Source organism: Eumetopias jubatus, unplaced genomic scaffold (assembly GCF_037043125.1).
Source record: "Eumetopias jubatus isolate StellerSeaLion01/CBP00866 unplaced genomic scaffold, mEumJub1_p1.0 scaffold_1, whole genome shotgun sequence".
Classification (NCBI taxonomy): domain Eukaryota; kingdom Metazoa; phylum Chordata; class Mammalia; order Carnivora; family Otariidae; genus Eumetopias; species Eumetopias jubatus.
Window position 1 is genome coordinate 208,533,060 of NW_028274807.1, and position 10,602 is coordinate 208,543,661.

Genomic DNA, 10,602 nt, shown 5'->3' on the forward strand with positions numbered 1-10,602 from the left:
AAGGCCCGCAGAGTCGACCCCTCCCACCCCCTGTCACCTCTTGTCCCGCCCCTCTTCAGTCTCTCATTGCTCGCTGCACTGCAGTTACAGTGGGCTCTTGCTGATCTGTGAGCCTGAGAGCCTGCTCAGAACCCTCCCGTGGCCGCCACCTCACTCAGAGCAAAGGCCTGAGTCCTCCCTGGGCGCCCGAGGCCCTGCTCACTCTGCCCGATCCCCTCCCTGCCCGCACCTCCTCCCGCTGTCCCCCTTAGCACTCTGTTCCAACCCCACAGGCCTCCTTGCTGCTCCTCAAACACACCAAGCACGTCTCCACTTCAGGGCCTTCGTACTGGCCGTTCCCTCTGCCTGGAGCCCTCTTGCCTCACATCCTCATATGGATACTTCTTCCTGTCACTCAGGTCTCAGGTTCAGTTTCACCTGCTCAGAGAGGCCCTCTTTGACCTTGTCTGTAGAAGAACTTGTCTTGTTTGATTGTCTTCATAGCACAAATAGTAATCATAATAGACTTTTACACATGTGCTTGCTCACTGTGCATCTTCTCTGGATTATATGCTCTGGACAGCATGGACAGAGCCCCAGCTAACATATGTGGCACCTGGGAGAGAACCGGAAGGAGGCAGCCCTTCCTCCCGGCAGACACATCAGCTCGGCCTGTAGCTCGGCAAGCAGAGCACAGGCTGAATTTCAGTCCCACTTGCAACCCTGGTCTGGTGCTTTTGCACAGTGAACAACCTGTGTAACTGCGCATGGTGGCCCTGGTCAGGGGCCTTGCTTATCTTACTGAAGGCAATATCTACGGTGGTGCATGGAATATAGTAAGTATGCAAAAAATATTTGTTTGAAAGGAGGGAGGAAGAAAGAAACAGAATGGAGGTAGAGAAAAGAAATCAGAGGAAAGAAAAAGAGTAGATCAGTCAGGACAGGTTTTGCTACAGTAACAAACAACCCCCCAAATCTTAGTGGCGGAACTCCACAAGGCTTATTTTTTTTTGTTCCTGCTACGTCACTGCAGCTCAGCAGGAGGTTCCATTCATTATCAAATGCAGCCTGCCTGGGAGATATAGATCCCCCAGAGTCTCTGGCTCCAGTGATTAAATGCTTCAGCCCAGAAACATCATGTGTCTCACAACTCATTGGTCAGAAGTAGTCATATGTCTGCCCAGTCACAAGGAGGTCAGCAAGTGTCACCTGCCTGTGTGCTTTGAAGGGAGAGTCAGAAATTTTTGGTGCACAGCACTAGTGAGTGTCAGTGCCAATAGAAAAATAAAGGGGAATGTAACCACTTTGAGCCTCCATTTTCTCATCTGTTAAATGGGCATAATCATAACATAATGTTGTCCCCACGTCCCGACGCGATGTGAGGATGAAGTGAGGTCACAGCGCAGTTTGCTTGGGGTCTTAGTAGGTATTAGCTACCATTATTACTTCTGTACAAGGTATGTAAGTGCTGGGCCCGGGTTTCGAACCGAGGCTTTTCTGTTCTCCAAATATCTCATAAGGCCAGTAGGGTGCTGATAGTGTGGGAGAGGCGGCCCGAGGCCACTGCCCAGGCCCTGAGCCCATTTTCCTGCCCTGCAGATCTCCTGAGTGTGTCTGCGCTTCTCACTGCTCATGCCGCTGGGACTGGGGCGGCGGAAAAAGGCGCCGCCTCTGGTGGAAAATGAGGAGGCTGAGCCAGGCCGTGGGGGGCTGGGCGTGGGGGAGCCGGGGCCCCTGGGTGGGGGTGGGGCAGGGGGGCCCCAAATGGGCCTGCCTCCCCCTCCCCCAGCCCTGCGGCCCCGCCTCGTGTTCCACACCCAGCTGGCCCACGGCAGTCCCACGGGCCGCATCGAGGGCTTCACCAATGTCAAGGAGCTGTACGGCAAGATCGCCGAGGCCTTCCGGCTGCCAGCTGCTGAGGTACCCGTGGGGGAGCCGGGCACCAGGGTCCCTGATGGTGGGCTGAGGCCCGGGCATGCCTCCTGCTCGGGAGCAGCGGCTCAGATGCTGGAGCTGCACATGCCGAGGCCTGCTCCCCAGTGACTTACGGGGAACTGCAGGCCAAGCCTGGGTGCTGAGCTCCCTTCAGGCATTGGGAGGCCTGTGCCCCAGCAGCCTGCAGAAATGGGTGGCCAGGGCTGGATGTGACCTTCCCAGCGTGCATCGGGAGGCTTGCGCCCCCGCTGATTACGGGGTCTGGAGGTCAGATGCGAGATTCATTTCTCTGTGATGCATTGGGAGGCCTTACCCGGAGGACCTGGGAGCCGAAGGAAGGGAGGCAAAAAGGGCAACAGTAGGATTGAGCAGGAGGTAGATGCGGGGGTCTCAGAAGGTGTGTGGTGGGTATTCTCTGTCCCTTCATTCATTCCACAAGCCCTTACTGAGCACCCGTTGTGTGCCAGGCTCTGTGCCCTGGGGGCCGCAGGGAGCTTTTGCTAGGACAGAAATATCAGCCCTAGCAGAGCTGCATCCTAGTGGGGGCCACTCTGGGGGGGGACCCCCAGCCCTTTCCCAGCTCCCCCCGTTCCCCCTCAGGCGGTTGTTAGCAAAGGGCAAGGGAAGGAGGTGAGGGTTGAGTGTCTCCCGCCCATGCAGGTGATGTTCTGTACCCTCAACACCCACAAAGTGGACATGGACAAGCTCTTGGGAGGCCAGATCGGGCTGGAGGACTTCATCTTTGCCCACATCAAGGGGCAGCGCAAGGAGGTAGAGGTGTTCAAGTCAGAGGAGGCGCTGGGGCTCACCATCACTGACAACGGGGCCGGCTATGCCTTCATCAAGGTGCTTGGGGTGGATGGGGCACCCGGAGTCCTGAGGGTAAAGATGGGCCATGGGACCCAAGGGCAGAGCCATGGGGGCTGACAGCTCCTCTCCCCACAGCGCATTAAGGAGGGAAGCGTGATTGATCACATCCAGCTCATCAGCGTGGGTGACATGATTGAGGCCATCAACGGGCAGAGTCTGCTGGGCTGCCGACACTACGAGGTGGCCCGTCTGCTCAAGGAGCTGCCCCGAGGCCGCACCTTCACGCTGAAGCTCACAGAGCCCCGCAAGGCCTTTGGTGAGGGGCCTGCCTCCTGGACCACTGCTGTTAGCTTGGGTTCAGGCCACAGTGGCAGGGAGACACCAGCAGGTGGCACCCAAGGCCAGCCAGCTGCAGTAGAAGGTGGGGGCCCCGCCTTGCCCTGGGGTGGGGGTGCTGGCTCTCCACCCAGCCTGGGAGGAGGGTGAGAACAAGGAGGAAGTTGCCCCCACACCCAGCTTCCTGGAACCATTAGCCCAGCCAAGCGCCCCAACCCTGGCGAGCCCCTCCAGTCCTGAGAAGCCAGGGTTGGCTGCCCTGTTCCTGCACCCCCACTTTTCCGTCTGACTTCACTAACTCTCTGGAATGGGCCTGAGGCCCCTGAGGTGGAGGTGGGGGACTCTCAAACACTTCCCCAGGCAGATAGGGCTGGTCTTTGGCCCAGCAGCTGGATCCCCTTGGCCTTGGGGAGAACAGCTCAAGACCCAGGCCCCACCCCCTTCCTGTCCCTCAGGCCCTGGGAACTGGGCCCCCTTCTGTCTCGCCTCCAGCCTTTTCCATTCTCAGCCCCTGGCTGTCCTTCCCCCATCCATGCCAAGCTGGAGTCAGGAGTCCTGCCCTCCTGGGATCACCTCAGGCCCCAACTCCCCAGAGCCTGCAGAAACTTAGAGAAGGTAGAAGGGGGTATCTGAGGCCAGGCTGCCTGGGGTCCTGCCCAGGGCATGCTGGAATTGGGCTTCCCAGACCCTCACCCCTTCCCTGCCTCCCACAGACATGATCGGTGTACGGTCAGGGGGTGGCCGCCCTGGCTCTGGCCCCCAGCTGGGCACTGGCCGAGGGACCCTCCGGCTCAGATCCCGCGGCCCTGCCACAGTAGAGGATGTGGTGAGTGTTCTAGCCCGGCCCCAGCCCTCCTTCCCTGGGCATCCGTAGGTGGCTGCATCCTTTGTTAGCTGAGGGGCTCTGGGCACTAGATTCAAATCTACCTCCGCCCCGTACCAGCTCTGGGACCTTTGTTGGGTAGGCGGGCCTCAGTTTCCTTGTTTGTAAAGTAAGGGGATAGTAATACTCTCACAGGGTTGTGGTGAGGATGAGCTGTGGGTTAGTACACGTAAAGTGGTGAAAAGAGCATCCCGCGCTTAATAAGTACAATTACAAATATATTCACATTATTGTGATGTTATTGTCCCTCCTCCCACCCCGCCCTCCCCCACCCCCCCAGCCCTCAGCCTTTGAGGAGAAGGCGATTGAGAAGGTGGATGACCTGCTGGAGAGTTACATGGGCATCAGGGACACGGAGTTGGGTGAGTGGGGACGCCTGGATCTGGGGATGGGTGCGAGCCTTGGGGAAGGGGCTTCTGGGTCCTGTGGGGCTGGGTCTACCCTGAGTACCTCTGTCATCTGTGCTTCCATTCTGCGCCCCACCCCCCCACCCTTGTCCAGCGGCCACCATGGTGGAGCTTGGAAAGGACAAAAGGAACCCAGATGAGCTAGCCGAGGCCCTGGATGAACGGCTTGGTGACTTTGCCTTCCCTGATGAGTTCGTCTTTGACGTCTGGGGTGCCATTGGGGATGCCAAGGTCGGCCGCTTCTAGGCCCCCTTCCAGACCTCTCAGTGACCTGGCTCTGCTTGGTGGGAGCCCCCAGTGGGAGGGCCACCATGGCCTGGACCCCAGCATCCGGCTTGGACCTTGCTCAGCAGCCCAAGGATGATGCAGAGTGGAGGTGGGGCCGGGCCTCCGCCCCACTCCAATCGGTACCACCCCTCCCCAGCTCCCACCCTGGCTGGGGTCCCCGGTCCCCCCCTTGCCCTGTTCCCCACCTACCTCAGCCGGGTCAGGCGCAGGGGGTGGGGGGGGGGAGGGACCAGCCAGATTGGGTGGCCACCCCCGCCCCCAGCACTTTCCGTATCAGCTGCCAAACTGGTCTCTCATCTCCCTGGGGCCTGTTTGGGGGTCGTGACCTCCCTAGTTTCCTGCTGCAGGGAATGCAGAAGGGGGGCATCCCCCCTCAGCAAATGCAATAATGCCCTCCCCCCCATGCCCCACCCAGAGAGGAGCCCCCTCACCTTGGAGTCTGTTACCTCCGCATTTGAAACACTAGTCTGCTGTGAACCCCAACCTCCCTCCCTCCCCTGCCCTCTGTGTCGCCCACAGCCCAGCCCCAGACAGAAGGGGCAGGAGGGAGGATGGCGGTGGGCTTTTGTATCTGAATTTGCTGTCTTGAACATAAAGAATCTATCTGCTGTTGGACCTGTGTGGCGGCTTCAGCTTTGGGGTGGGAGAAGGGGGTGAGCCAAGGCTGGGAAAGAATGTAGCAGCTGAAATCCATCCTCCTCGGGCTCCAGATTGAATTAGGAGCCTGGCTGGGCCACCCCCCCAACCCGTTCCGCCTGACGAGGTTTCTGGCTGTGGGCCACCAGGCTTCCAGTCAAAGGCCGGAGCTTCCTGGCCTACTGAGGTTCAAGTCTTGCTCCCTCTCGAACAAGGCCTCCTGCCACCTCAAGCCTGATGTGAACAGTGGGCGCCAAGCTGTTACAGCCCAGGGCCATAGGGGACACCACCAGGGCCCAGAGATGCGGAAGCCTGGCTTGGGAAAAGAAAGATGGGGGGCCCAATCACGGAACACTACATCACAAACTAATGATGTCACGTATGGTGATTAACATAACAATAAAAAATTTAAAGAAAAAAAAAAGGATGGGGGGCCCAAGATGGAGGCCTGCCAGGGCAAATGCCGTGGGGAGGAGCCCTGCCCCCGAGCCTGAGGGGAGCAGTCATGATGTGGTCCCCGTTCTTGCTGACTCTGGATGCGTGGGGTCTGCTGGCGTCCATGGTGCACTGTGGTTTGCACTGGACATAAACCCAGCGTGCTTGTTTTGACAACCCACTTTATCCTCAAGGATTGAGTGGGGATCAGCGAAGGGGGGCTGGGACCCTGGCCAGACCTGGAGGGAAGGGCAGGAATTGAAGCAAGGGGAGCCAGGCCAGAGGTCCCTGCAGGAATGTCTGAGGTCAGCCCGCTCCCCGTTTTCATCGCTCCTTTCAACGGGAGGGCTCTGGGCCTGCCTGGGAGAGGGGAGCTGGGGGCACTGGCGGGGTGTGGGGTGTGTGCGCAGCCCGTGGTTGTGTTCTTGGGGTGGGATGGAAACAGCTGTTGTTGGGGTCCCTCTCAACATCCCTGGGCACCCACAGGTGCCTGCAGTGTCTGTGCTGGTAAACCACTCAGGTCGCGAAGGGGTGCGGCTGTGGGTCTCAGTGCTGAGACAGTAAGACTGTGTCTATCAGAGTGTTGGTGGTTTTTGACTCCGTTGAGGGAACAGGAGGTAATGACTGTCTTTGTGTTCCAAGGTGTTTGTGGGTGTAACTGGCAGCACCTCTGTGTGGCGTGTGGACATGTAAGTGCAGCTCGGGGGGTGTCCAAGGCTGTGAGTGTGAGTGCCTCTGGGTGTTTTGTTTGTGGGCTAGGTGTTGACCAGCTAGGTCTCAAGATGTCCAGGAGGTGCGACTCCTTGTGCCTTGGGTGTATGGAGTGCACTCGCGAGGCCTGTCTTGGACTGTTAGGGGGTGTCTGTGGGTGCTACGGTGTGTGGCTGGTGGGCTGTCTCAGAGGTAGGGATTATGTGTGTGTCTCAGGACTAGGTGAGACCGGATCTCCCAGCGCTTTCTCAGGGGGATGCATTTCGGCGTGTTGAGAGAAGTTAAAGCCAGTAACAATGGGGGCACCTCTGAGGGTCCTGGAGGTGACAGTCACAGTGCATCCAGGGGTATGATGAAGGCTGATCCTAAAGCTTTGAGGAGCGTGGCTGCTGCTGTGCTGGGGACAGACTGACGGCATCTGGTCTTAGGGTGTTAAGAGGCATGATGGTGTGTGTCTTAGAAGGTGAGACTGTGTGCGTGTGCCCCTGCTTCTCAGGGCAGGACGTGAGGCTGCAGTTGTGTGTCCACAGGTGGCTGGGGACTTGTGTGTCTCAAGAGAGAGACCCCTGGTCACCAGACCTCTTGGTTCCCCTGCCCCCCTTCAGCCTCCTCCCCTGCCCCTCCCAGGGTATGACTGGCTGCCGGCCTTGGCCTGAGCTTTAAGCCCCTGTGTAAATAATGGGCGGGTCTCCTGGCCAGGCTGGGCCCGACCCAAGCTGGTCCACATGAGGGGCACTGCCCACCACCACCCCGACCCAACATCCATGAAGGCTTTGGCAGGGCAAGAGGGTGTTGCTGCCCCCAAGCAGGGTTAGCCCCCCAAGCTCGCAGTCCCCATGGGGGCAGTGGCACCCCCTGCAGCCGCCCCAGCCTGCCCTGGGCGATGTTCACATTTTCCAGTGTTTAGATTTTATCCACTTTATTAATGAGGCAGGCGAAAAGGCCCGCGCCTGGGGGGGGGGCGGGGGAAGAGGGCTACTCCCGCCCCGCCAGGGGGAGGGGGTCATGGGGAACGAGGCCAAATCCCTGGGAGCCCCCTTACTGGTGGGGCAGCTGGGGTCCAGTGTAGCCCCTACCCATTGCGAGGACCACAGAGGGGTCTCTGCCACGTCAGGCCCCCTCTGGGCGCGAGATGGCTGGAGCGGCCCCTGGAGGCCGGAGCGGGCAGCGGGAGGAGGCAGGGAGCTGAGGAGCCGCCCCAGGAGGGAGGGAGAGGGAGCGGCCTGGCCTGCGGGAGAGCTCTGGTGGAGCGGGCGCGGGTGCAACAGGCAGCGGGGGCCAAGCAGCAGGCGATGGGGACCTGGAGTCCCAAGCTGTGTGGGTAAGAAGAGACTGGGGCATGAGGATCTCTGGTGGGGGAGGAGCGTCTGGAAGGATGGGGCCGTGGCTCGTTCAGTCTCTCTGTCCTGTGTTCTTGACTCTCAGCCCCATCTGTCTGTCCCTGTCAGTCTTACTGTCTATCTGCTTTTCCCCTGTGGCCAGCGGGCAGTCCTGCCGTCTCTGCCCTCACCTCCAGGTTAGCAAGGGATGGGTGGTGCTGGGTCTGCCTTGAGACCTTTGGGGCAGGGACCTGGAGCTGGCAGGAATGGGAGCCAGGGGGCATCCATGGTAAGGCAGCGGTGGTCAGGGGAGAGCCAGGGTGAGACAGTGACAAAACTCAGAGATGGGAGTGTGGGGGGCAGGGACGGTGGGGACACAGATGTAGCCGTGGGGAGAAGGACAGTGCAGTGGAGAGAGAGGTGCCCGTGGTGGTACAGGTGGGGCTGTGAGCATCAAACACGGGACTGAAGAAAAGGTGACATGTGATGGTCAGAGATGGAGCAGTGAAGTCAGGTGGGGCCCTGCGGATCAGAAATGGGTCAGGGGGTGTCAGATGGAGCCAGGGGCGAGAAATTCGCTGTGCTGCAATAATGAGAGGTGGGTGTCAGAGGTAGATCCGTGACGCCCAGAGGTGGGGACAGACACGGAAGGCCGGAGCCCGGGGGAACCAAGGTGGACAGAGAAGGTGGTGAGGGCAAGAATGAGGCCCGGAGCAGGAGATGATGGGCTGATGAGGTAGAGGAGGAGAAAGGGGTTGGGAATGGGGCAGCCAGGGTCATTTGGAGTTGCCGTGGGCAGGGGCGACATTAGAATGCCATGGCATCCAACGGGGCCTGATGATCCGAGGTGGGGCTGCCTGCTAGTCCCATGGGGAGAGTGGGCAGTGTGCTCCTGGCCGGCCTCACGGAGCCCTCCTCTCCTCTCCCCAGCCCCAACCCCAGCACCTGACATGAGTCTCTGCGGGCCCCTCAACCTGAGCCTGGCGGGCGAGGCGACCACGTGCGCGGAGCCCGGGGCTCCCAACGCGTCGGCCGGGCCGCCTCCCGGCCGGGCGGCCGCATCGCCGGCGCTGCCCATCTTCTCCATGACCCTGGGCTCCGTGTCCAACGTGCTGGCGCTGGCGCTGCTGGCGCAGGCCGCGGGCCGCCTGCGGCGCCGCCGCTCGGCCGCCACCTTCCTGCTGTTCGTCGCCAGCCTTCTGGCCACTGACCTGGCGGGCCACGTCATCCCGGGGGCGCTGGTGCTGCGCCTGTACGCGGCGGGCCGCCCGCCGGCCGGCGGCGCCTGCCACTTCCTGGGCGGCTGCATGGTCTTCTTCGGCCTGTGCCCGCTGCTGCTGGGCTGCGGCATGGCCGTGGAGCGCTGCGTGGGCGTCACGCGGCCGCTGCTGCACGCGGCACGCGTCTCGACGGCCCGCGCGCGCCTGGCGCTGGCCGCGCTGGCCGCCGTGCCTTTGGCCGTGGCGCTGCTGCCGCTGGCGCGCGTGGGCCGCTACGAGCTGCAGTACCCGGGCACGTGGTGCTTCATCGGCCTGGGCCCGGCGGGCGGCTGGCGCCAGGCGCTGCTCGCCGGCCTCTTCGCCGGCCTCGGCCTGGCCGCGCTGCTCGCTGCGCTCGTCTGCAACACGCTCAGCGGCCTGGCCTTGCTGCGCGCCCGCTGGCGCCGCCGCTCCCGACGGCGTCCTTCGGCGAGCGGCCCCGACGGCCGCCGTCGCTGGGGGGCGCGCGCGCCCCGCTCGGCCTCAGCTTCGTCCTCCTCGTCCGTCGCCTCGGTCCCCGGCGGCTCCCCGGGCCGTGGCTCAGCGCGCAGAGCCCGCGCTCACGATGTGGAGATGGTGGGCCAGCTCGTGGGCATCATGGTGGTGTCGTGCATCTGCTGGAGCCCGCTGCTGGTGAGGGGCGCACACGCCCCTCGGGCCAGGCTCCTCCCTGCCCCCCTTCCTTGGCCCCTCCCCCCGTGAGATACCTGGCTCCCTCCCTTCCCCAGCCGGGGCCCCACCCCCTCGAGGCCCCCCCAGTCAGGAGAGACAGCCCTTTGGCCTCTCCCTCTGACATCCCATCCCCTCCAACCCCGTCCCCTTCTCTTACTGCTACCTGGGGTCTTTGTAGTTCACGCTCCCCAGGCAACCTTCCCCCCAGCCCCACTCCTCTAGGCCCGGATGTTTCATTCCCTAGCCCCTTCCACCACCACCCCGCCCCGTTTCTCTTCTTCCCTTTGGTCCCCAGTCCTTCAGGATACCTGAGACTTCTCTCCTTTGTTGCTGGAGCCCCCACTCACGGAAGGCCTTTGCTTCTGCCACGCCTTCTTCGCCCCTCCTTCCGTAGTTCTTCTGAAGAAGACTTCTGTCCCGCTCGTCCTCCCCCCCCCCGCCCCGCCCCGCCCCGCCCCGCCCCGCGCCTCTGCTCCTCCTCACAGCTCCCTTGCCTTCCGGCCACGCTCGCACCCATCCCAGCCCCACCCTTGGCCGGTCCCCTTCTCTTTACACCTGGCCCACCGCTCACACCGGCTTCTCCCGCAGGTGTTAGTGGTGCTGGCCGTCGGGGGCTGGGGCTCCAGCTCCCTGCAGCGGCCGCTGTTTTTGGCTGTGCGCCTCGCTTCATGGAACCAGATCCTGGACCCCTGGGTGTACATCCTGCTGCGCCAGGCGGTGCTGCGCCAACTGCTTCGCCTCCTGCCCCCGAGGGCCGACGCCAAGGGCAGCCCTGCGGGGCTGCGCCTAACCAGGAGCGCCTGGGAGGCCAGCTCGCTGCGCAGCTCCAGGCACAGTAGCCTCAGCCACCTGTAGGCGAGCCAGGAGTCCCAGCGGCTAAGTCAGACCACCCGGGCCGGGCCCAGGACCGCAGCGCCGAGCCTTCAGGGAAT

The 10,602-nt window shown here is 62.1% G+C and overlaps 2 protein-coding genes across 2 annotated transcripts; both read left to right on the forward strand.

The window, feature by feature from the left end:
• Positions 1 to 1,556: 1,556 nt before the first annotated feature.
• Positions 1,557 to 5,250, forward strand: GIPC1 (GIPC PDZ domain containing family member 1). The gene is made up of 6 exons (XM_028088726.2): positions 1,557 to 1,899; positions 2,575 to 2,760; positions 2,860 to 3,040; positions 3,774 to 3,886; positions 4,224 to 4,305; positions 4,445 to 5,250. Exons 1-6 carry the CDS (start codon positions 1,612 to 1,614, stop codon positions 4,594 to 4,596), a joined length of 1,002 nt encoding a protein of 333 aa, XP_027944527.1. The 5' UTR covers positions 1,557 to 1,611; the 3' UTR covers positions 4,597 to 5,250.
• A 3,409-nt stretch (positions 5,251 to 8,659) lies between these two features.
• Positions 8,660 to 10,525, forward strand: PTGER1 (prostaglandin E receptor 1). Its single transcript, XM_028088730.2, has 2 exons — positions 8,660 to 9,631; positions 10,259 to 10,525. The coding sequence occupies exons 1-2, from the start codon at positions 8,690 to 8,692 to the stop codon at positions 10,523 to 10,525; spliced, it is 1,209 nt and encodes a 402-aa protein (XP_027944531.1). The 5' UTR covers positions 8,660 to 8,689.
• The last annotated feature ends 77 nt before the right edge of the window (positions 10,526 to 10,602 follow it).